The 26,222-nt window shown below is 33.7% G+C and overlaps 4 protein-coding genes, 1 long non-coding RNA gene and 1 pseudogene across 7 annotated transcripts; 4 read left to right on the forward strand and 2 right to left on the reverse strand.

Annotated features, from left to right (window-relative positions):
* Positions 1 to 1,046: 1,046 nt before the first annotated feature.
* On the reverse strand, positions 1,047 to 3,340 carry LOC107605713 (uncharacterized). 2 transcript variants are annotated; one of them, XM_016307680.3, is made up of 3 exons: positions 2,671 to 3,340; positions 1,434 to 2,443; positions 1,047 to 1,349 (listed from the first exon to the last, which is right to left on the reverse strand). In XM_016307680.3, the coding sequence occupies exons 1-3, from the start codon at positions 3,322 to 3,324 to the stop codon at positions 1,301 to 1,303; spliced, it is 1,713 nt and encodes a 570-aa protein (XP_016163166.1). In that variant the 5' UTR covers positions 3,325 to 3,340; the 3' UTR covers positions 1,047 to 1,300. The 2 variants fall into 2 exon arrangements, with proteins under 2 accessions (XP_016163166.1, XP_016163165.1); XM_016307679.3 differs by having other exon boundaries at positions 1,434 to 2,449; positions 2,671 to 3,328.
* LOC148563162 (uncharacterized) lies at positions 3,328 to 5,101 on the forward strand. The gene is made up of 3 exons (XR_015885861.1): positions 3,328 to 3,459; positions 4,017 to 4,209; positions 4,628 to 5,101. It is a non-coding gene; the product is annotated as an uncharacterized LOC148563162 (long non-coding RNA).
* A 2,093-nt stretch (positions 5,102 to 7,194) lies between these two features.
* LOC110263656 (protein LYK5-like) lies at positions 7,195 to 14,026 on the forward strand. 2 transcript variants are annotated; one of them, XM_088492180.1, is made up of 7 exons: positions 7,196 to 7,527; positions 7,657 to 7,712; positions 8,154 to 8,254; positions 8,748 to 8,865; positions 10,169 to 10,286; positions 10,906 to 12,500; positions 12,975 to 14,026. In XM_088492180.1, the coding sequence occupies exons 6-7, from the start codon at positions 12,287 to 12,289 to the stop codon at positions 13,952 to 13,954; spliced, it is 1,194 nt and encodes a 397-aa protein (XP_088348306.1). In that variant the 5' UTR covers positions 7,196 to 7,527; positions 7,657 to 7,712; positions 8,154 to 8,254; positions 8,748 to 8,865; positions 10,169 to 10,286; positions 10,906 to 12,286; the 3' UTR covers positions 13,955 to 14,026. The 2 variants fall into 2 exon arrangements, with proteins under 2 accessions (XP_088348305.1, XP_088348306.1); XM_088492179.1 differs by having other exon boundaries at positions 7,195 to 7,527; positions 10,906 to 14,026.
* A 215-nt stretch (positions 14,027 to 14,241) lies between these two features.
* Positions 14,242 to 15,650, reverse strand: LOC107647805 (protein DA1). The gene is made up of 5 exons (XM_088491200.1): positions 15,591 to 15,650; positions 15,303 to 15,422; positions 15,066 to 15,221; positions 14,845 to 14,917; positions 14,242 to 14,682 (listed from the first exon to the last, which is right to left on the reverse strand). The coding sequence occupies exons 1-5, from the start codon at positions 15,648 to 15,650 to the stop codon at positions 14,390 to 14,392; spliced, it is 702 nt and encodes a 233-aa protein (XP_088347326.1). The 3' UTR covers positions 14,242 to 14,389.
* A 1,098-nt stretch (positions 15,651 to 16,748) lies between these two features.
* LOC107647806 (uncharacterized) lies at positions 16,749 to 18,002 on the forward strand (annotated as a pseudogene).
* Positions 18,003 to 21,739: 3,737 nt separating this feature from the next.
* LOC110264194 (uncharacterized) lies at positions 21,740 to 23,967 on the forward strand. Its single transcript, XM_088491602.1, has 3 exons — positions 21,740 to 22,482; positions 22,559 to 23,622; positions 23,713 to 23,967. The coding sequence occupies exons 1-3, from the start codon at positions 21,805 to 21,807 to the stop codon at positions 23,756 to 23,758; spliced, it is 1,788 nt and encodes a 595-aa protein (XP_088347728.1). The 5' UTR covers positions 21,740 to 21,804; the 3' UTR covers positions 23,759 to 23,967.
* Positions 23,968 to 26,222: the final 2,255 nt, after the last annotated feature.

Consider the following 26,222-nt stretch of genomic DNA (forward strand, 5'->3'; position numbering starts at 1 on the left):
TTAGCTGATTTTAAAGATGTATTATTAGTTTATTGCATAGTTTTAGACTTTGGTTACATCTAAAAGCATATGCACTTATTATGATTTATTTGTTTTCTTTTTTATTTATGTTTTTATTAAAAAGAAATTGTAGTGGAGGAAGAATTTCTTAGTTACATATACTAAAGGTTGATTTTGAAATATATATTATTATTCTTTAAATCTAAGTGCACATTAAAATTAGACAAATTACAATGGGAAGAGCCCACAGAATATATATCAAAGTCCAATGCAAATAATTTAAGAGAGTAAAAGGAGATAAACCCTAAGGAGTTCTTAATAATTTTTTTTTAATTCATGAAAATCAAGGAACCTGCTGCAAAGTACAAAAAATTCAGCTAAAATATCTCCAAGACACTTGGAGGGGAAAAAATAAAAAATATCTCACCTTCAAATATATATATTGGAAGATATCTAATATCTAAAGTATATTTTGGATTATTTACACTCAATTGTGTTTTTTTTTTTTATTTTATATTTTTTTCATTAGAAGTTTTTTTTTTAGACAGAAGAGGGTGGTCTTTCTAACTGCTAAATTAGACAAAAAAAAAAAATTTTGGAGAAACACTACTATAAGAATAAGAAAGCTGTCACTTCAAATAAGTTTTCTTCAATATTAACCTTTCTCAATTTTGGCTAACATGTAGTTTATAATTTAAATTTTTAGGGTGTGCAATTTGAAACTTAACAATGATCAAATAATACAAAAAAGAAACTAATGTTAACTTTTCTTTCAAAATTATTCAAATAAAAAAAATTAACAGAAGGGTTTTTATTTGTATCTTAATTAACAATTTTAAAGTGTCAAATTGTCCGTTAAGAAACGTAAAATGCCATTAAATTGAAGCATTCTAATAAACATCTGCAATGCTGATTTGTGAAGCAACGACTGGATCAAACCAAAATTTGTTCCTCAAGAATCCAAAGAAATCAGGAGTTTTCAAAAGATCATAAAGCTCTGGGATTAATATCCCTCCCTACATAAACCAATAAAATTGCTATGAATATTTTGAGTACTAGCTAACTCCAAAAGTCATTACATTTGACTATAGAGATCAAGATTGTCCCAATCTAATTGATAATAAAAAGTAAAATAAAATAAAACATAATTAAAAAACGAGTGTGAAATTGGAAAAGTTGTTGAATAACCTCAATCCTCATCATAAGAGAGACAAAAAAGTAACTCGTCTTAAAACTATGTGATAAGAATAATACAACCTAATCTACTCTGTTCAAGAAAACATATTCCTAACAGCAACATTTATGCTACGGTAGTCTTCCCTTTAATGTCTTGGTCTACAGCAGCAAACCTGTCCACAATGGATAGGGTCATGAATTAATTGAGACATTATAATAATAGAAAGAACAGTAAGAAGAGAAAGGTGCATGCTTACACATAGTACTTCAGATGGGGACCAACTTTAAGATTACCCTTAGATTCAACCTTAGCAGAAAAATTACCCTCGGTTTGGAGCTTGACTCTGGCATAAGGAACAATGGTAATATATTGATTTGGACGGTCTATATCCCTTTTAATATCCATTTGATCTGTACTAGTAAAGACATAGATCAGACTTTCTTTGCTTGTGTGGTGACAACAAAAAACGTTAGACACCATCCCCATCTCATCCAAATCATTCACATGCACAACTGCCACGGGTTTCTTCTTAGACAAGTCATAGATGCACCAAATAGATACAACATCAATAATAAGAAGAAAATCACTGCAACCCAGACGAACGAGTTTCCTACCAGCTTTGTAATCACAAAACGGCGGAAAATTGCACTCAATGGGGCTCCAAATGTTGGCATTCAAATCATATGACATGAGCCATTGATTCACATCATCAAAAGAATACAACACAATGAGGGTTTCCCACAAAAAGTAAGAGTGAGGATTCAAGCGCATGCCGGGCACTTCCCTCTTTTCCCAAAATTCTGATTTTAGGTTGTAGATATCAACCCAATAATCACCAATGCAGCACAATTTGCCATCGTATGGAATTATTATGGGGCGCAATTGGTGGGGGAAAAGGATGGTTCTGCATAAACTCCAAATCCAAGTATGACCATCATACTTGAGGCACCAAATGTTTCTAGCGCCATCAAAATCCAGTTGCCTTTCAATATCCTTATCCCGGTCACCAAGAAAGAACAAGCTGAGACCAACGGAACAACAAAATTTTTCAGATAATGGTAAACTAGAATCGCTTGTTCCACCATGTGGAAGAGGCCATTTGACAGTTACAGGACCTCCGTCTTCAAGATCAACAGTTCCATTCTTCATGAAGTTGGCCTCACTGATAGTTAACATCCTGCGCCTGTAGGTTCTACTTCTAAATCCATCATACAGATTTTCCACCAACATATATATGCGTTTTGGATCACAACAACCAGCATCATCCTGTAACTAAGAAAACAATCATAATATTTAGGAGAAAAATAGATCACCAGTTTAAAACAATTATCTATCAAATAGAAAGCATTTCAGTAGTGTAAGTATTGATAATAAATCGTACCCTGGCTATCGTCAAACCCTTAAATGAAGGTTAAATTCACAGAGAGATGGGATATGAAACCAAAAATTATATACATGTAACATATAAAGGATAAGAGCATGCAGAAATCTACCTCAGGTTCAGATTCCCTGCACATGCCATTAGCAACTTCTCCCGAAACCGTCGCAACAATGCTTCCCCACCACTCTTCAAAATCAGAACCGTATTGAACATGATCCAAATCCCTAATATGATTGACGGCCTTAGCCATCAAATTCTTACCATCCCTTTTGCCCACCACAAATGCAGTGAAATCGCAAGTCTTCACAACAACCGCTCCGATCCCAAAGCTCTCCGCGTTTTTCAAGAGCCAACTAGCGAAGTCCTTTGCTCCTTTGCTGTTGTCGGCGAACGGTAGGGGAGGTTGGTTATGCGAAGTTGAATGAAGGAGGAGGATGAGGTTCTCCTTGGGTAGGTCTTCGGGATCGTAAGTCCGAGCATCTACGACCTCCAAAACGAGGCCTTTCGACTCTAACAAATCGCAGAGGCTCTTCGCTAGGGCTTCTGCAGTTGAAAATCCGATTTGCGAAACGAACAGGATCTTGCCACGAGGATTGCGTTTGGGTTGCTCTTGATGGAGTGTTATGAGATTCTCTTTGTGCGGGCGGAGGAGGTGAGACTTGTAGATTGAGAAGAAGGATGCGGCAGTGACCGTGGCGGCGGCCACGCTGGACAGGATAGCGGATACCGATACATCCGCCGGTAACGAAGGCAACCAAAGGAGCATTATTGGCTACAAGCTCAATTTTGATGCAGCCATCGAAGAAGGTGGCGCTGGGGTAGTGATTCGATGTTCTTCTTCTTGAGAGAGTACAAGAGCTAATGGAATATCTGTACAATGTGTATAATGAAGTTTAAGAAGGTTCGATTTAATAGATATTAGATGTTTATTATTCCAGATATCGGATGGTTATTCTAAATAATATAGGTATATTGTGTTTAAAAAATTAATAATATTTTACCCTAATGTTTATTGAATAATCTTATGATAGTTCCTCAAATTTCACCTAACCTTCTTAGTATTTCTAAATTTGCAGCTGACAATTTAATTTTTTTTTTTTTTAGTTTTGGCCTAATGCCTTGTTCGCAATCAGGTTACCAAGAACCTTCTTCTACAAGGAATAACTAAAAATGGCAATTATGTGTTTTCACATTTGTTTGTGAGGATTGATAGGCCAGTAATTTTAGTGTTTTATAATCATCAATTGACCATCAATAATATTTTTAATGGTGTGAGATTACATCTATACATCAGTCTAAGCATTACCCTATTAAGTGGCGTTGGTGAAACTTAAACCATCCGAATAGTAACAGCTGCTCTTTCTTGAGAATTAGGTTCTTTGCAAATGTTTATTTCAATTTGAATTAGTATTTTAGCTGTTTAATGATATGATACCTTACTGTTGCTCATATTAACAGATGCAGATGCACATCCTGAACCTGCTTCCGCGGGTAAAAGTGAGGGTGGGAATTATGAATTATGTCTCACAGAGGAGGCCTGTCACTGAAGAAGAGATGAATAGTACCCTTCAGATGGCTAAGGCAACATGTACCGATGACAGCCTCTGGTGTTGTCATGCGACCAACGCATGTTTATAAGAGATTCTTCGTGGTAATAATTTGCCTCCTCAGCTTTCCTTGTTAGGATTTGTTTTTGGTTTAGGTTCTAATGTGCCATGAGTTTTTGCTTTCAGTTTTATCCCAATACTAAACCGGTTATTTAAACTTTGGTCTTAATATATACTATCCTGAGTAGCCTTCTTTTCTTGTGAAACTTGGGCCTCTTTTTTTCTGTTTTCACTTTTTATTTTTTAATGTTTTTGGTTTTCAAGGTTTTGTGAAGGGAAATATGAAACAAAAGATATGATTTATCATTTTCATTGAATTCAGCTTTTTTTTTCTCCAACAATTTCTGAAAAACAAAGGGGAAAAAATGAAATGAAAACAGATTCCAATCAGACCTGGGTGCGATTGGTTTTTACTCTATCTATTGCTCCTAAACTAATTGTTTTATCTTTTGTTGTTACCAGTAGCTCCCGAATAAGTGGACCCTAGAAACACCGGAGGACTGAGCGGAGGGTGGAAACGCTTTACCCTGGATAACAACCTGGAAGAGTACGACGTGTGTGTTTTCAAACCCGGAGGCCTGATGAACAACACATTGATCTTGGATGTCAACATTTTCAGAGTTGTTGAGGAGATTAAGCCTTTGACACAAGTGAGAGCTGCAGGATCAGCCAAAAAGAGTGGTAACTGGTAAGAAAAAGGCCTTAAAGGCCATCCAAATATAATAGAACCTCTCTTGTTATCCCATCTTTGTGGATATTTCGTGTTATCTTGAATTAGTGTAATTTATTGTTGGAAGTGTAATGTACCTTAAAACAGGTCAGAACTTAGTAGTCTTATGGCAGAGACATAGTTCCTCATGATGTGTGTATTGTATGCTATTCTCGGATTGTGTTAACTTCTATGTGTCTTCTAATGGTAATTTAGTGTTAATCCTCTCTATTGCAGCACCCTTTGTAGGCCCTTTTAGTCTTTAGGCTCAATTAATTACATAGCAAATCTTCCCATCCCTTTCTTAAGTTACATGTTATATTTTTCACTTCTAGATGATTCGAAAATCAAAGTATTTGTCTATTTGTAATATTTAGGTAGTATTTTTTCCCCTTTCAATGATACCCACCCTTAGGTAGCGTTTGTTTTGAGGTACTGAGACAGAGACGGAGAGACTGAGACTCAGTATCGTGTTTGTTAGTTCAGAGACTGGTACTAAAATTTCTGTCTCTGTCTCTAAAATTTCAGTATTTTAGTACCTCCAAAAAGTAGGGACAGAGGGGACTGAAATTTTTAGAGATGGAAACTAAAACTTTAATAACATTTTATACCTAAAATACTTTTATTTCAATTAATTATTTTCAATTTTACCCTTTGTGCAAATTAAATTAGAGTTCCATTTTTGTTTCAATTCCTGTCTCCCATTTTGCACCAAACAGAATACTGAAATTTATTTCAATCTCTGTCTCTTAGTCTCTGTCTCTCAGTCTCAGTCTTTCCGTCTCTATCTCTCCACCAAACGCTACCTTAATGATCTTAAATGTGGGACATTATTGATACAATGGGTTGAGAAGAGTAATAAATCTAGTTTTTTTGTAGGGTTAATTTTGTCTAACAGAATTTTAACGTTTTTGACAGATAAATTTAACTTAGGAATCTATTGTAGATAAGAAGGGTTTTAGTGTATACTTTTTTTATTTTTATTTTTATTTTTTTCGTTTAAAAAAAAGACCCTTATTCATATTTGTATCAATAAAAACATTTTAACATCTCTAAGACTTGACACAAGATCTTATATTAAAACAATAAATTATTTACTATTTTAGCTAATCATAGATTTACTATTATTATTTGATTAACAAAAAATATAGATTAATAAGCATGTTAGTGCATATTAATGTAATGGTATATGTAATGTTGCTAAGCACGTTATGAATGTAGGAATAGAAAAAGGGGTGGTTAATGGTTATGGATGATCCATGTGTATAAAACCTAAAACACTAAAAGAGTAAGATATATATATATATATATATATATATATATATATATATATATATATATATATATATATATATTAGTTTAAATTTTTTAGATAAGTGGTTTAAAGAAAAACATGCAAAGGGTTAAATAATTTCAAACATATCAAACACAATTTAATTGTCCAATATATACCAACTTATTCATTGTACATGTCTTTTTAAAGGAAACACTAAAAATATCCTTCTCTTCTATTTTCAAATTGCCTTTTAACACTCTTCTATCCACTTCCACTGTTCTACCCCACACCACCATCCTTTTTTTGTAGCTGCTCAATCTTTTTTTGATTTTCCACGGTATTTTTAAACTTGACCGGTCAAAAATTAATCTGTCACAGATCTCAGTTCCATTTAAGGGTCTGCTGCTGGCCAATGAATTGCTGCATGTACAACGCGGGATTTGAACCTCCGACACTTGTTTAAGCGGACGAGTAGCTGCTCAATCTTTTTATTTTGATTACTATATGAGCTCTTTTGTCTTAAATTATTTTGTAGGGATAAGTTTTATATAGATTGATGATTTTTTTTATTTATCGTTCTTCCTTTTAAAAATTAGAATTTTTAGCAGCACTAATTGGCTGTTAATTGGTTCCATAATTGTTTGGTGGTGTGTCTAAAATTCGTTCTAATTGAGAAAAACCAAGGATGGTTAAATTGGACAAAATTATGGACGAATGGGAATTAATTCTAACCCCTAAATGGTTTTTCAAACGTGCACTAAATTAAAACTTCAATAGTTGGCCATTGAGGAGTGTTTATTTTATTTTGAATTTCAAGTGTATCAAAAACACGGATTTTTCAATTATTTTGACCGTTGATTTCAATTAATATATATTATTATTATAGGGGTGGACAAAAAACCAGATCCAAACCATTTTAAAAAAATCCAAATCAAACCATTTTAAAAAACCAATTTTAAACCAAAAAAAAATCCAAACCAAATTATATTTATTTTATAGTTTGGTTTTTGATCCAATCCATTTAAATGGTTTTAAACCGGATCCAAATCCATATCCAAATTAAATTAAAATCCAGATCTAAAAAAACCCTAATTTTGATTTTTGAGTCTTCTCCTCTTCGACAAATCCCCTTCAACGAAACCAAATCCACTCTCCGACAAATCCACCGTCAACATTTCTTCTTCTCTGTCTCTCGTCGGAGCTCGCCGGTGGTTCGTCGGCCTCTACCTCTTCGAGTCTTCAGTCTTCACTTTGATTCGAGACTCTGTCTCTCTGCCTCGAGTCCTCGACCTCCCATTCGCGACTCTGTCTTCTCTCTTTTTCGGTTCTCTTCTTCTTTCGTTGGTGGCTCACCGGAGCTCATGCTCATCAATTGAGGTAAGCCTCCTCCTTGCCCTTGTTCTGAGTTCTGAGTTTTATCTGGGTTTTTTCTATTTTGTTGATTTGTTTTGTTTTGTTCCTTCATGAGTATATTGACTTCTTCACTTCAATGGATTGAATGTGCAGATTTTAAAATCTCTCAGTATTGAACATTTGAACTCTCCATTTCAATGGATCGTGCTGTAAGTTTCTTCTTCACTGTGGTTCACTTTTTGTTGAAAAATATCTAATTAAACTAAGTAGTAGTTGAATCCTTAATGAACTGATAAGATTTAGGATCAAAGTCATCAATTCATAAAGTAATCATTTTCTTTTTTTAAAAAAAAACGCGGGGGGGGGGGGTTATTTATTTACTAGTAGGATTTTCTCTTGGTGTATCTGCATTCTGCCATTTATGTAGCTTAATCTCTGCTAAGAAAAATCTAATTTTGAAGTTTTTATTTATCACATATTTTAAGCTAATTCAACACTCAACAACGCTAAACCACATTCAAGTTAATAGGTGCACCGTGTTTCCATGGGAAGTATTTCTGTTTCTGGCTTGAACAATATTATCATACATGGTCCACATTTGTTGAAACTTCCAGTAGTAACTATTGTTTCAACCTTTGTTTATAATGCAGGTGATGTTCCTTGTGAAAATTCACTGTTAAGACAAGTGTCAAGTCTCCTGATAAGATTGCCTGCTATTGAATCTGGGAAATTTCAAGATGATTTCTTAATGGTGAGTAGATTACTTTATCAAATTTGGACTAGGGAGCATGCATTATGTATAGAATAGTAATATTGTAATAAGCAGTGATAGACCCAATTTTGCCGGATATATTTTTTGCCTGAGAGCGTCATATAATGTTTGGTCACTAAAATATGCATGTGCTTTGGTCTGCCATAAGAGAAAGGAAGTTGGGTTTATATTATGATGATTAATCAATTCTTTCATGCTAGTTGTGCCAATTTATTTGTTGAAAGAGGTAGAGTTAAGGCACCATTGCAATTACATGAGGACTCTTGGTCTTAGAGGACATGGAAATTTTAGAATATTGCCATATAATGATGTTAAAGTTGTTTATAAGTAAGGATAGGGGTAAGGTTTCATATGGTTGTGGGCTCAATATCATGATTAATTTGCAGGGATGAATGATGAATTTGAACAATGCTGCATAAGAGGGATAGTAAGAACACTTCAAATGATGAATTTTTGTGTTCTTCTTTGGCAGGTTTTGTTTACATGTTGTAGATCTTGATCCATCATCTGTTACATCTGGTGGCTGGCTGGAAGATACTTCATTGGTGGAAAATATACAATATCTGAAGAAGCCTATAATAAGCGTGAAGGTGTGATCCACCTTGCCCACTCCCTTATTCTTCTTCTTTTAACTCTTTTCTAGAATGCAAAAGTGTGCATATACAAACAAGTATATGAATTTAATGAAATTTTAGGATTTGTATTATCTTTATTCTTTGTATGACTATAATAGTGGTGTACATTTTGCAAAGAATCTGATTTATCACGATTTTGCCATGCATATTGATGCTGTTAGATTTCACTTCATTGGGGATGTTGGAACACTAGGTAGTTCTGTTGTGAATCACAACTTATAATAACGCAGATATAAACCCAAATCTGTTCTTACTAGAAAGTTTAGCCATTGCCCAGAATATGTAATAATTCCAACTAGTGTCTTGCCAAGGGCAATTATGGGGATACTATGTTGAGTTGATCTTGAATGATGGCATGGGGAGAATACAAGTGACACGAACATTTTTTAAAGCTGTTTTGTATTTTACCACACATTTGACATCACATTTCACCTTTTCTTTGATTTGGCTCTAAGTGGAGAAGTTGGTTTCAGATTTTCATTCTAATGCTTCCCTTTTCTGTGATTATGATAGGTCACTATTAGTTACTACCAGTATTTAATTAATATGGGGTCTGATTATTTATGTTGATTCAGGCACTTTTAGTTTTGATCAGAATTAAGAATAATTGTCTAATTTAGTTTACTAAACATATTCTGATGCTTGAGTGACTACTTTTTATAGGGATAAGGTAGAGTTAATGCTGAAGTTTTATTGGCTGCTGTTTCTTTGGATTAGTTTGTGTTAATTTTAGCATGTTTGGCATCAAGAATTGGATTAGTTTGTGTTAAAAAAACCGGATTTTAGATTTGGATTTTAGATTTGGATTTAAAAAAAACTGGATTTAAAACCGGTTTTATATGTAAAACTGGATTTAAAACCGGTTTATAAATAAAATTGGATTTAAATTCTAAAACCGGTTTAAAACCAGTTATTGTTTTTTCAAACCGGTTTAGAACCGGTTTCTCTCTTCAATCCAGTTCTGGTTTGGTTTCATGAACCATAAAATTGGTTCTGAAATGGATCCGATTTGAATTTATAAAAATCCAAACCATGCCCAGCCCTACCTAAATTTAGTTGCTGATTTTTAAGAAGCATTGCTTCCTTGCACATTACATGTTTGATGAATTGCTTTGTATTATAAATATTAGTAGCGGAACCTAATAATCAGTGAATTGCATCACTTCCTTTCTCTTGCACATTACATGTTTGTTGAATTGCTATGCCTAAACTTAGTTGTTGATTTTTTAATAGCATTGCTTCCTTGATATTTAAACAGAGTGCATTTGAATGTTACTAACTTTGGACCTTAACTGGGTCGCTCAATCATCTGCTCTCTACTACTGTTGACGATTCAGTTCACCACCTTACCACTGCATCAGCTACTTCAGTTTCATGTGAGCAACTCTGTAATCCTTTTTACTCTTACTTTGATCCTAATATGATTGGAGAGTGAATTTGTTCAGAACTCTATGCTTATATTCAAGCAAGAGATTGGTCAATTGCTTTACTTTCTTTGACTGCATAGTACATTTTGATGAATTTGAACTTAATAATCGATGAATTACTTTACTTCCTTTTTCTTGCATATTACATGTTTGTTGAATTGCTAGGCCTAAACTTAGTTGCTGATTTTTAAGAAGCATTGCTTTCTTGCGCATTACATGTTTGATGAATTGCTTTGTATTATAAATATTAGGTAGCGGAACTTAATAATCAGTGAATTGCATCACTTCCTTTCTCTTGCACATTACATGTTTGTTGAATTGCTAGGCCTAAACTTAGTTGTTGATTTTTTAATAGCATTGCTTCCTTGATATTTAAACAGAGTGCATTTGTTAAACAGGTGCATTTGAATGTTACTAACTTTGGACCTTAATCAGAATTCAGAATTGTCAATAAAAAGGATGAGTTCAGCTATCATTAGTGAAAATGAAAATTTTCTTGAAATTTTTGTTGAAATTTTCTTGTTGCTGCAAAAATGAAAATAAAATCATTATTGAAATTTTTGTTTAGGTTTAGCCATATCAATGGCTTGTGCTGGGCAGTTTTATTATGAGTTTCTAGACGAAGAGACAGACGACGGAGGTCAACTATTAGACATTGGATTTGGTGGTCAGGAATATAAGGCAGTGATTCATGAGTTTGAAGAATCTGCCGACATTGCTTTTATAAAATGATGGTACCAAACACAGGTTATCTGTCATTCAGACCATGGCAATTGTCTACAAATGCACCATCTCGATGTCTCGGAAAGAAGGGCAATAACGGACGGTTATAAAGGCAGCTTAAGCACTTGGTGGTCGAATATCAGGGACGAATTTATACAAATATTCCAGCCAATTTTTGCAACATTGAAGAATATGTTTTTGGAGGACCAGTATCATGGTAAATTGAGTATACACAACATCAAAGTTGGATTTTCCGGGAGCGGGCAGTTGCGTGCTATTTTAACAGATATAGAATGCTGGAATGATGGGGCTAGTACTGAATACATTCAAGACAAACAACTGCTTGATGTGAAGGTGTTCAGATCAATCATTTACCAGATTATTAATCTTCCTTTTGAAGCCGGTAACGAGCCTCACATTGCTGAAGTGGAAGAATTATATCATCAACTTGATTTCCTCGAAAAAAAATATGAAGCCAGGTATAATTTTTTGTCTTTTCTAATTGTGTGTGTTTTTTTGTTAAACTTACATTTTAATGCATATAAATCCAAATATTTACTTTTAAAAAAGAATATTTAAAATGCAAATTAACCTTCGGCTATGAAAGCAAGCTAAGGGAGTATATTTAAAATGCAAATTAACTTTTTTTGACATCAAATGATTTTTTTCTTTGTTAAACTGACATATTTTAATTTAAGAAAATTACCCCCTTAACAATAAGGTGGGGGATGAACCCAGCATTTTATGTTCAGTTTAATAAAGAAAAAAAAAATCATTTGATGTCAAAAAAAGTTAATTTGCATTTTAAATATACTCCCTTAGCTTGCTTTCATAGCTCAAGGTTAATTTGCATTTTAAATATTCTTTTTTAAAAGTAAATATTTGGATTTATATGCATTAAAATGTAAGTTTAAAAAAAAAAAAAACACACACACACACAATTAGAAAAGACAAAAAATTATACCTGGCTTCATATTTTTTTCGAGGAAATCAAGTTGATGATACAATTCTTTCACTTTAGCAATGTGAGGTTCGTTACCGGCTTCAAAAGGAAGATTAATAATCTGGTAAATGATTGATCTGAGCACCTTGACATCAAGCAGTTGTTTGTCTTGAATGTATTCAGTACTAGCCCCATCATTTCGGCATTCCATATCTGTTAAAATAGCACGCAACTGCCCGCTCCCGAAAAATCCAACTTTGATGTTGTGTATACTCAATTTACCATGATACTGGTCCTCCAAAAACATATTCTTCAATGTTGCAAAAATTGGCTAAGTTCGTCCCTGATATTCGACCACCAATGTGCTTGTCCAACATGGAATCAAGAAAGAAATGGCACCAAGTATTTGATGACTTATTCTGTGAATTGGGGTGACACCATTTCTAGCATTGCATCAAGATTCAATGCAACAATACAGAATATTCTTGAAGCCAATGGTAATTTTAAACACTTTTTGATAGATTCTAATCATAATAAGTGATTTATAAATCTATCAATCTATTCTTAATTTTATAATCTCCAAATACTACTTCAAAGATATTGGTTCATTTCATTCACTACTCTGTCTTTTAGCTTACTTGTGATGATAGTTTCTTTTAAGTATTTTATATTTCAATGGAATTGTCATATTCACATATCATATCTTATGATATTTAATATTTGTGTTAATATTGTTGCAACATATATAAGTATTTCCATGGAAACTACAATTTTTCCATTCACAACTCTTCTGATTCCTTTGCCAAGTGAACCACTGAGTTCATCAACAATCATAGTTGCCAATGATCCACCATATGATTCTACTTCACCACATGCCAAAACCGGTTCCAAAGGGATCGAGTTAAAGATACTAGTAATATTCAATATAGTTCTTGCTGCTATATTGATTCTGAGCATCATGTCATCTCTAGTGTCTTTGATAGGAAAGATATCAAAAAGATTCATCAAGGCAGGCAAAATCCATAAGAGAAATGGCGTGATTTCAGAAGATATCCCCGTCGAAATAGCGAGCATTGATGTGAACTCTTCCAAATTGTACAAGTTTGAGGAAATCAAGGATGCTACCGAAAATTTCAGTTCAAGGAACAGAATCAAAGGTTCTGTATTTCACAGCAAATTCGGCAACAAAAGGGAAAGTTTTGCTGTCAAAAGAAGAATAAGTAAAGGGTATGCATCAAAGGAAATAAATTTGCTTAGAAGAATCAACCATTTCAACTTGATCAAGCTTCAAGGGTATTGTGAAAATGAAGATTTGTTCTATCTGGTGTTTGAATTCATGGAAAATGGATCCTTAAGAGAATGGCTTAGTAGTGAAGAAAACTCATTTTTGCATAAAAGTTGGTCAAAGAGGATTCAAATTGCTTTGGATATTGCAAATGGACTTCAATATCTTCACAACTTCACATATCCTTGTTATGTTCACAATGGTATTAACAGTGGAAACATTCTTCTAAACAAAGATCTAAGGGCAAAAATAGCAAATTTTTCTCTTGCAGAAGAATTATTAGAAAGGAGAATGATAATAAGTTCAAGTTCTTCTCACACTTCAGATGATTTTTATGCCTTTGGAGTGGTACTTTTGGAATTGATCACTGGCAAAGAATGTGTTACAATGCCTGGTTTATCAAGAGAAGGAATAATAATGGTTTCTAGGATCATGATGAATAATCTCATTGGCAAGGAGCATGAAGAAGAGAAGTTGAGTTTTTTCTTTGATCCAAGGCTCATTGGAAACATTGAGAGAAAAAGTGCTTTGATGCTAGTTAAGCTATGTTTAGCTTGCTTGAATCAAGAATCAGAAAGTAGACCAAACATGTCAGAGGTGGTCTCTACCTTGTGGAAAACACTTTCTGAGTCCCATAATAATTGTTGGAGAAAATTGTCATGTTGAAATGTTAATAAATGTGTGCAGAATTTATGTCTACATATAATAAGGTTGAATGTACAATTTTGTTTTTTTCTCTTTGTAGTTGTTATAGGATATTTCAAATTTCACAATTATTGTATCAAATTTTATATATTATAAAAAATTTAATTAATAAAAATGGACCTCTCTAGTACCCTAAGACTACACCTTTGCTATGAAAGTGTTCTCCCCATGGTTTTTCACTTTTTCTTCTTTTGCTACAAAAGTACTATTATGTTGCAAAAAATAATATGAATGTAATCAATGCATCCAAAATGGTATCCATTTTAATTACAACTACAAAAAAATAATGAGTTTGCCAAATCTAATGCCCCAAGGAACCTTTTTATCTCCAGAAAAGAATGAGGGAAAAAACAATGTGTAAAAACAAAAAGTGGGAGGGTTTTTTCTCAATGCTTTTCAAAATGGAAAAGTACCAGTCATCCATATATGGTTTAGGGTCTTCTGAAGACCATACTTCTGTACTGCTTGGTGACCTGCCCTAAACCCGTCTCCGTAAACTGGAGAGATGTCGGATTCAATCTGGTGCTTGAAGAACTCGCCGAGCTTCATCTCAAAAGGGGGTCTTTTCCCTTTTCTAGATGTTGAAGATGAAGATGAGGCTGACGCCGAAGTGAGCTCAGAATGCAACCACATGTATGCCATAACCTGATATATACCTTCTTCGACGTTTTGACTTAGGGTTCGGTAGCCTTCACAAATAGAGCAGATAGCTTAAAACCAAGTACATCGATTTGATGACAGATATTGAAATGTATGAATAAATTCCTTAAATCTTAAACCCTAAACTCCAAAATGGATAACAAAGTTCACATGATACTCTACATTCAAAGAATTTCTAGGTGAAATAGTACCTTTAAGCCGCAGCCAAGCATGCATCATCTCGTGAGCTAGGATCGATCCAGTAAGCAATCTGAAAAGATAAAAAAGAATTGTATTCATAAATAGAATCATGATTCATCCAACCACAAGATGAGGAAACAGGAATATGCAAACATATAAATTCAATATCAACAAGAATATGAAGAAAAATAGCATGAGCAAACTAGCAGACACAAAGGCAGAAGAAGAATACACTGAAGAATTTTTTCCCTTGCAGAGCTAGATTTGTTAACTTTGAAAGATTTATGTACTCATAAGCATTGAGCTTTGTATCCATGATAGCAGAGTCGAGGCACTCTAAGCAAAGCTTCCGGCCATCATTAAGACCGATATATCCAGTCTCTCGTGGCTGCGTACAAAGGTAGAAAACTTTAATTACACTGTTCACAATAAAAGTTCATTCATGATAAAATTTTTCATTCATACTAACCTCCATTCGCTCACAGCTGCAACATCTAGGAGTGTTATCGTGTTCATGAGAAGGGCAATATTTTTGGACCCAGAATGGATGTGCCCTATATTCAATAAGACCAGCAGGGTTTGTTGGAATCTGTCAAAAGATATATATTACCGAATTAACAGCTACCGCAATGAGGTATAAGGTGTAAATTACTAAATTCTGGTGAAAATTGAGTAGCATATACTTAATTAATGCCAACACTTGAGAAGCTATAAAAACATCATGATTTCACGAACGACATCGGCTTTAGATCTATACCATCAAGAACACAATGCACAAACTTTGATAACATAACATCTTTCCACTCTTCTCATCCATTTTTACATATTACATGGTAAATGGAAAAGAAACTTTTTTGGCCTTTTGGGTATCAATTACAATGAAGGGGAGCCTTGGAGCAACGGTTAAGTTGTCTCCGTGAGACTTCAATGTCACGGGTTCAAGCCGTGGGGTGAAGACAGAATCTTGTGGAAGCATTTGAAGGATGGAAATCTTGACATAGCGAGTACCTACAAGCTCTTATCTAATGAAAATTTAAATGAAGACCAAACTTGGAACATCATTTGGAAATGGAAGGGTCCTCAAGGAATCAAAGTGCTTCATGTGTACAAAAGAGTTGGTCATCCTTCAATTAGAATTGTGCAAAATGCTATGAATAAATGAATTATATGCTTGAATACACTATAGACCTTCTATATATAGCTATAAGACTAACTATTTGTTATTGAAACAGAACACTAACTAATATAGCTCTCTCCTATTTACTTGTTGTACACGTTCTATAATTTTTATTGAGTTTTTATTCTCTTCTTTATTTTTGTCACATTCTCTCTTTATAGGCATGCTTTTGAAAGGATCAGATATGCAAGCGTGCTGGTAGCTCTATTGCCACGCTTTTATTAATATATCGCCACACTTTTTTGTCATGTTTCTATTGATTACCATGCTTTTTTAGCGTGACCGTATGTGTGACCCTATAGCCGTGCTTTTCAAATGTGCCAAGCCGAAAATACGGTCACGCTTTTAAAGCGTGTCAATAACCAAAAATATGGATACACTTTTAAAATGTGTCAATAGCTAAAGATAAGACTACACTTTTGAACGTGGCCATTGATGACTATTCTATATTGCCTATATAAAGGCTTCATATATATATATGTTGTTATCTATCTCTCCATGAATTAAAATACTTAGTGTTTCTTTCAAAAATTTTCTCCTTATTATTATGAGTGTTAGTGAGTTTGAAAGATGAAAAATATGATAGCGTCATTTATATGAGTGAGTGATCCTAGGGCCAATTAAGTGTGGGTATTTTACTTACAATTGGTATCAGAGCTGGTTAATCCAGCGCCTGGTGTTTGAGAGTTTGTGAGGTGTGGGAGAGTTCTCACATAGTTGTTTATTCATAAAGTCGGTATGGCAAACACTTTTAACATTGTGTGGTCCGGTCCCAAGTTAGATGGAAAACTTGATTATAGTTATTGGGAGACTTTGATGTCTACCCATTTGAAGGCCCAGAACCTGTGAAATTTCATTGAACCGGGTTTGCAAGAAGGAGCAGATGCTGCCCAACAGAGGAGAGATCAATTGGCGCTATCTCAAATTCATCAAGGAGTAGATTATACGGTGTTTGGCAAAATAGCAAATGCCAAAAGTGCAAAGGAAGCATGGAACACGTTAAAGCTGTCATACAAAGGCGTAGATAAAGCTCAGAAAGCAAAGTTACAGTCTTTGAGAAGAGAATACGAAAGGTACGAGATGTCTAACTCAGAAACTGTTGAGCAATATTTTACTCGTGTTACAGATCTTGTCAATAAGATGAGAGTCTATGGAGAAGATATGCCCGATAGCAAAGTGGTGGAGAAAATTTTTCGCACCATGCCAATGAAGTATGACCATGTGGTGACTACGATATTAGAGTTCCACGATATGGATACTATGACGATTGCAGATTTGCAAGGAACCATGGAAAGCCACGTCATTAGAATACTGGAGAAATCAGAAAAATCAATCGAGGAAGCCCTGAAAAGCCGAGTGAATTTAAACAATGTTGTAGAATCAAGCCGTACACAAGAAAGACAAGGTCGTGGTTTCAATTTTCAAAGTAGAGGTAGAGGTCGTGGCAATTACAACCAAGGAAGTTACAACAATTTTACACTACCTAATCAAGGAAGAGGTGGAACGAATTTCAGGCCTGTCAACCGAGGAAGAGGTCGAGGTAATTTTTATCAGGAAATAACCAATTTCAACTGCTTTCATTGTGGAAAGTATGGACACAAAGCAACAGATTGCAGATTCAAAATGGTGAATAACAATCAAGCACACGTTGCAGAAAATCAGCATCAAAATACTGATGATAACCCGGGTACTCATACTTTATTTTTTACAAGTAATTCATGTGCTGAAGATGAAAATATATGGTACTTGGATAATGCTTGCAGTAATCATATGTCTGGTAGAAAGGAGTTATTTTCTTCATTAGATGATTCGGTTAAACTATTATTGAAGTTTGGTAATAGTACAAAGATCCCTATTGAAGGAAAATGGCACATACCAATCATATTGAAAGATGGTTCTCTGAGTTATATTTCTGATGTTTTCTATGCTCCTGAACTTGATTACAATTTACTGAGTATGGGGCAATTAAATCTGAGAAGGGATATAAGATGATAACTTATCGTGGATATTGCACTGTATTTGACAACAATGGAAGGTTCATTGATAAAGCAAATATGACTTCAAACAGAATGTTTTCGTTAAAAATTCAACATGTTAATCCCTCTTGCATGAGTTCTGTGATACTTGATGATAACTGGTTGTGGCATATGCGGTTTGGGCACTTTCATTTTTCTGGCCTAAACTACCTGTCAAGAAAAGGACTTGTTTCTGGTCTACCACGGATTCATATTCCCAATTGTGTTTGTGAGATTTGTCAACTGGGAAAGAAGCACAGAGATCCTTTCCCTACAGAAAAGTCTTGGAGAGCTAGAAGATTACTTGAAATTGTGCATTCAGATCTCTGTTCTGTAGAAGTTCCAAGTAATGGTGGTAGCAGGTACTTTATCACTTTTATTGATGATTTTAGTAGATATACATGGGTATACTTTCTGAAGCAAAAATCAGAAGCATGTGATGTCTTTAAGACATTCAAGGCATTTTTCGAAAAACAAAGTGGCTGTAAAATCAAAATTCTCAGAACAGACAGAGGAACAGAATATCTTGCGTGTTCAGAATACTTTAAGCAACACGGAATTCAACACCAACTAACAACTAGATATACTCCTCAACAAAATGGAGTTGCTGAAAGAAAGAATAGAACCATCATGGATATGGTTAGATGCATGCTCAAGTCAAAACAAATGCCTAAAGAGTTTTGGGTAGAAGTAATCGCAACAGCAGTTCATATTTTAAATAGGTGTCCAACAAAAAGTGTTCGTGATAAAACTCCAGAGGAAGCTTGGAGTGGAAAGCGGCCTTCCATTCATCATTTCAGAGTCTTTGGGTGTATCGCTTATGCCCACGTACTAGATCAATTAAGGAAGAAGTTAGATGACAAAGGCGAGAAGTGTATCTTTATTGGCTATAGCACAGACTCAAAAGCATACAAGTTGTACAATCCAGAAACAAAGAAAGTGATCATCAGCAGAGACGTGACGTTTGACGAGAAAGCCATGTGGGACTGGAACACAAAGACAGAAAAGCAGTCGATTGTAATTTCAAATACATGTGATGATGATGAAGAAAGACAACCAGACACAACCAAACAACCAAAATCATCTAGAAGACCTCAAAGAGAGATGAGACTACCTGCTAGATTAACAGATTATGAAGTTGGCAATGACAACGATCCGTCCGATGAAGAAATCATAAATTTTGCTCTATTTTCAGATTGTGAGCCGTTGAACTTTGAAGAAGCCTTTAAAGACAACAATTGGAAGAAAGCAATGGATGAGGAGATTTATGCCATTGAGAAGAATGACACATGGGAGCTGATAGATTTACCAGCAGATAAGAAGCCAATAGGAGTAAAGTGGGTTTACAAGACTAAGTACAAACCTAGTGGTGAAGTTGATCGTTTCAAAGTAAGATTAGTTGCAAAAAGGATACAAACAAAAACCAGTGATCGAGTATTGTCCAACTAAAGAACAAGTTGCTGATATATTTACAAAGCCATTGAAGATCGAGTTATTTTATAAATTGAAGAAGATGCTTAATTCTGCAAGTTTGATTTAAGGGAGGCAATGTTGATTAAAATTTTAAATCAACTTGCATGGACTAGAATCTTCATGAAACATGGTTAACGAATTTAAGAAGAAAAGTTTGAGTTGAAAACAATAATCATCTATTTGCTAGAAGATGTTGGAAGCTTGAAGATTTTTGAAGAACATTTAAGAGAGTAGTACATCTACAACATTGAAGAAATTCAAAATCAAATTGAATTGAAATTGGAAGTCAAGCAAATTAGAAGATTATGGAAACTACATGAATACAAGTTGAAAGAAGATTCATGAAGCCAACTCATAAAATAGTGGTCCTTACAAAATTGAGTTGTGATTCATAAATTATTATTTTAGTAGGAAGTATTGCCTATATAAAGGCTTCATATATATGTTGTTATCTATCTCTCTATGAATTAAAATACTTAGTGTTTCTTTCAAAAATTCTCTCCTTATTATTATGAGTGTTAGTGAGTTTGAAAAATAAAAAATATGATAGCGTCATTTATATGAGTGAGTGATCCTAGGACCAATTAAGTGTGGGTATTTTACTTACATTCTATAATATGACTACTCTTTTTAAACGGAATTTGAATTCTCTAAAATTTGAATTTCACTTTATAGAGTAAAGTGTGCATTCCTATAAATTTGTTAACAGCAGAGTGCTGTTACATAATTGCATTGAACTTAAAATTGTTTACAGCAGCTTTTGAATCAAATTTATTTGCAAAATTTTGCATCAAATGTTATATGACCAAAGTGGATCAAATATTTTAGACCATACCTGTATCAAACTTTTCATCGTGATATAAATTTATGGTAAAATCCAAATTTTTCATTATTACATAAAAAAATAAAAAAAATTCTCATAAACCAACATCAGCACAGCAACAACAATTAACATTCAACAAAATTCATAATCAGCAAAATCAATTCATAAACCAATTCAACAATTAATAAAATTCTTGAAATATATATCCATATTCAACAATTAATAATTAATTTAGTTAGACTTGATTAAAATAAAATTGGATGTATAATATTATTTATGTTTTATTGGATCCAAAAACCTATTTTAGTTTCTAAGGAAAAGAACAAAATAATAGTATTTTTTGATAGATAATTTTGTGTTAGTTAAAATTCTTTTTTATATTTTATAACTCTACCTTTATTTTTTAGATATTAAACAAACTTTGGTATAACACTTCCCTATTGAAGTTTTTGAATTTTACGGTGTTCTTTAAAATTTTATAGGGCTTCCTGTGTTGACAATACGGCCCGTGTAGAAGCAGTTTCAGGCCAAATGCCAAAAAGAACTATGACTAAGGTGTTTGCAATACGGTTTAAATCGGTTTTAAGTCAAACATTCATCTTATTCGAACATTATGTTTATTTGTGGTGTAGTTTAGATTGGATGATTTAAAAAAAAAATTCGATCTGATCCGATCCAATTTCAAGCGATTTAGATTTACGGTTTTGTAAATTAAAAAAATTAAATATATATAACAAGTTTTAACATCAAATTTTAAATAACTAACAATGATCTAATAAGTCTTAACAATATCTTATAAAAACTAACGATAACATAACAATAAAAATAAAATTATAGGTTGGTTAAAATAAATAAATAAATCACATTTTGAACATAAAACATCTATTAAATAATAATAATACATAAAAAATATAAAAATGTATAACAAATTGAATATGTTATAAGTATAATTGTAAACATAATAATAAAATAATAATATAATATATTGTCCGGTTTGGATTGGATTTGATCGGTTATAAAAAGTAAATTCGAAATTCGATCCGATTCAACGGTTTGCAAAAAATAAAATCCAATCAAATTCAAATGAGAAAGTATAGGGAGCCAATGACCCCTAAGCGTGGTACAATGAAGGTTTAGAAAGTATTAGAGATAATTATTAGTGTTACATTATCCTGTCAAGTTACGTTTTTGGGATGAGTGTTTTCAAGACATGGTATTAGAGTTGCAGATTTGAAAGGTCAAAAGTTCGAACTTTGGTGAACCCAAAATTAACTCTTTATAACATGAGATGTTTACGCTTAGGTCATTGGCTCCCTAACACTACTCAATTCAAATTAATACGATTTTAATCGATTTTCGATTTGGATTAAATTGGATGAACAGTTTAATTTGGATCATTTGAACACCCCTGACCAAGACACATGCAGACATGCAGTAGTCACCTTCTTCGACGGCTGCATCAAAATTGAGCTTATAGCCAATAATGCCCCTTTGGTTGCCTTCGTTACCGGCGGATGTATCGGTTTCCGCTATCCTGTCCAGCGTGGCCGCCGCCACGGTCACTGCCGCATCCTTCTTCTTAATCTACAAGTCTCACCTCCGCCCTCACAAAGAGAATCTCATAACACTCCATCAAGAGCAACCCAAACGCAATCCACGTGGCAAGATCCTGTTCGTGAGCCTCCCGAGCAAGTGTAACTTCGTTCCGCGAGACGGATCTTCAGCTGCAGAAGCCCTAGCGAAGTTCCTCTGCGATTTGTTAGAGTCGAAAGGCCTCGTTTTGGAGGTCGTAGATGCTCGGACTTACGATCCCGAAAACCTACCCAAGGAGAACCTCATCCTCTTCGTTCATTCAACTTCGTTTGTTTGGAACCTACCTATCGGACCGTTCTCCGACACCAAAGGAGCAAAGGTCTTCGCCAGTTGGCTCGTGCATAACGCGGAGAGCTTTGGGATCGGAGCGGTTGTTGTGAAGGCTTGCAATTTCACTGCATTTGTCGTGGGCAAAAGGGATGGTAAGAATTTGATGGCTAAGGCCGCCAATCATTTTAGGGATTTGGATCATGTTCGAGACGATTATGATTTTGAAAAGTGGTTGGGAAGTGTTGTTGTGACGGTTTCGGGAGATACAGTTGCTAATGGCAGGGAATCTGAACCTGAGGTCAGTTTATAACTATGACGTTTTAATTTCTTATATAATTTTATTCTAAACACTATGATTGTTGTTCTAATTCTAGGATGATGTTGGTTGTTCTGATCCAAAAAGCATATATATGTTGGTGGAAAATGTGGATGTAGTAGATAGAAAAAGAACCTTCAGGCGCAGAATGTTAATTATCTCTGAGGCCAATGGAAGTGTTGATCTTGAAGATGGAGGTCCTGTAACTGCCCAATGGCCTCTTGCAGATGATCTAATAATCGATTTCAAATTACCAATTCGTCAAGGATTTTGTTCCCTTGGTGGCAACTTGTTCACTGCTGGTGGTATCATGTGTAATAATGGACCAAAATTTGAATTTGAGCTGGAATGGGAACATTTTTTCCCTGCAAAAATGTGGTGCCTCAAGTACGAAGGTTCTACTTGGATTTGGAGTTTATGCGGAAGCATGTTCTACTACCGGATGAATCCCATAGTGGTCCCATACCATGGCAAAGTGTGCATCTTTGGGGGTGACACTGACGGTGGATATTGGGTTGAAATCTACTATCCAAAATTAGATTTATGGGAAAAAAGGGAAGTGCCCAAAGATATGTACATGTTTGAGAATCCTAAATCTTACTTTTTGTGGGAAGACAGAAGGAAGCCTCATAAGAAGACCCTCATTGTGTTTTATTGTTCTTTTGGTAAGAACCAGTGGCTCGTCTCATATGATTTCGAGGCCAACATTTGGGAAGACCTTTGGGAAGACCTTTGCTGGTGGGAGTTTCCGCTAATTCGTGATTCTTATCCAAGGAAACTCATTCGATTGGCATGCAGTGACTATTTACTCATTGTTGACTCTGCAGCTATGTGGTACATTTATGACTCTTCTAAGCAGAAACTCGTGGCAGATGTGCACGTGAATGGTTTGGAAGAGCTGACTGGACGGGTGTCATATGTTTTTTGTTGCCACTACAGTAGCGAGGAAAGTCTGATTTATCTCTTCATGGAACTAGATGAAAAGGTTGTTGAGGAACGTGGTGGTGATCTTGACCTTGTTCCTTATGCTATAGTCAAGCTCCAAATTGATGATGGTCAATTTTCTGCCAAGGTTGAATCCAAGGGTAATCTTAAAGTTGGTTCCTATAGCAAACTCTATATGTAAGCATGAACCTTTCTCTGCTTTCTTTGTTTATAATTATTATACTGTTTCAAACTTGCTCACTCTATCCATTGAGTTTCTTTGTACAGGTTTGCTGTTGGTGACCAAGACACTGAATTAAAGAGAAGATTGTAGCTTAGCCTTAGTTTTGTGCATCATACTGGTTTAGTGGCCATCATATTAATAGGAATATGTTTTGTTGAACAGAAATATACCCCTTTATTGTAGCTTAGGTTTGTGTTATTAAGCCTTGTCCTTTTGATGCTCTTTGGGCACCCTATGATGAACACTCCTTTTTTTTCTCTTTGGATTATTGACTATGAACAAATTTCTCTTTATTTGATTGATCCACTTGTTGTTTCATAAATCAATATTATTTTGAATTGCGCAGTCTAAATGTTTAAAGTATACAATACGTGTCAGCTAAAGTTGAAAAGCTTAATACTTTTCTCAATAAAAAAAATGGAAGGTAGTAGGTGGTTTAGAAATTAAAGATGACTGGGCAATGCTAAGAGTAATTAGAGATTTCTTGCTTTTAAGATCATATAGGAATTTTCTTCAATGTTGAATTAGATATGTACAAATTATAAAAGTTGGCTCTGCTAAGATTTTAGTGGGACAGAGCAATGTGTCCAATTATGCAGGGGAGAGAGAAAGTTGATGATCGTTTTTGTTGATGCATTTAGACAAATTTAAAGAACTCATTCGCGCAAAGGAAAGGAGATGGATGAATGAATGAGTTTGTCATTGAAGGATAAATGTAATATTAGAAAAATTGGTAAACAAATTAATGGGTATATAGAAAAAGAGATGCATATCGTGTATTGGATCCAGGAATTATAATGAAAAAAGAAAAAAAATAATGTTTTCTTCTTTTTTTTGGTTTAGATATTAGATAGTTTTATTAGTGTTAATTCACTTCTTTATTTTAGGTCGTTACTATTCATTTTTTTCTTTTCTTTTTTTTCAAAAAAATTATTTAGTAATATCTGAAGTTCTGATTTTGACATTTTGTACCTCTACTACTACTATATTCGTATGTATGGAATTTGGAAGCAATTTTTTATATCCCAATTTTGTGAGAATCTTTAATTCTTTCTAACTAACAAAATGTTTAGTTCCTATAATATACATCTTTTTGGCAAAAGCATTTATCTTCTTTGATCTTATTTATGCCCACCATCTTTTTTTTTTTTTGTCCTTCGCCGACATATGTTAGGAGCAGTAGCGGATCCAAAAATTTTATAAGAGGGGGCCAAATTAAATATAAAATAAATTAAAATATAATATAACAAAAAGTCTGTGATGAGTGTTAGGGACCAGCAATTTTTGTGTTTTGTAATCATCAATTGGTAATCAATAGTATTTTTAATGGTGTGAGATTACATCCAATGATGAGAAACTACTCACTTTTCTTTTGATGGTTAAGTGCTGGCCACAAAACACAAAAATTGCTAACCCCTAGACTTTTTCTATAATTTATAGTATATAGGTTAAAATTAATAATTATATTATATAAAAATCAACATTCAACTACATACTTTTAAGTTTTGGTATTTTTAAATTTGTTCTGCGATATTTCATATAACTAAAATTATCAATTTACTATTTGGAATAAATTTTGAAGCATTCTCTTTTTCAACTTATACAATCATAAATTTGCTAAAAATTCATTTTTTTTATTTTATTTTAATAATTTTATTGTTTAAAAAGTCTATTCAATTGTTATTGCTGTCATAGAAAAAATCAAAATAATTTTTTTTATAGTTGTTAATTTTTTACATTAATCCAAATCTATATATTTCAATAACTTTTCAATTATTTATATATTTATAAGCTTTTATTGTTTTTTTTAATTTATTTTTTATTTGCTACTAATATATTATAATACACATTATAATTTATACATATTAAATTACTAACATGTATTTTTTTTTGTGTGTAATATATTAAAATATATTTAATCTATAATTAATATATATATATATATATATATAATAATAATAATAAACTAATAATACTACTTTTTTAAAAAAAAAAAATGGGGGGACCATGGCCACCTCAGGCCCCCTGGATCCGCCACTGGTTAGGAGCTATGATGCACGGACACTGACACAGACACGGGACACGACACGGGACACACCGACACGCGAATTTTAAAATCTTACATAACACGGGGACACGCATATATATAAAATATAAAGTATTTTTTAGATAAATTGTAATGATATTTTGATATTTTATTGATATTAAAATATAAATTAAAAATTTTAATTATTTTTAATGTTTTATTTTAATTATATCAAATATTTAAAATATTTTTTGTTTTAATAAATAATAATATATACTATATCTAAATTTATTTTAAGAATATATGTTAAGAATAAGACTGGACACGCGGACACGTGATAGTATTTAGGTGTGTTCAGGCGTGTCCGGAGAAGAATTTTTTATTTTTTATTAAACACGGTTGGACACAGCAGACACGCGTGTCGAACGAGTGTCGGTGAGTGTCGTGTCTGAAATGTGTCCAACACGCGAATATGATAACTCAGCGAAGTGTCCGTACTTCATGTGTTAGGAGTCTATATATATATAA

This window comes from Arachis ipaensis, chromosome B6 (genome assembly GCF_059453495.1).
Source record: "Arachis ipaensis isolate K30076 ecotype BB chromosome B6, ASM5945349v1, whole genome shotgun sequence".
In the NCBI taxonomy this organism is placed as follows: Eukaryota; Viridiplantae; Streptophyta; class Magnoliopsida; order Fabales; family Fabaceae; genus Arachis; species Arachis ipaensis.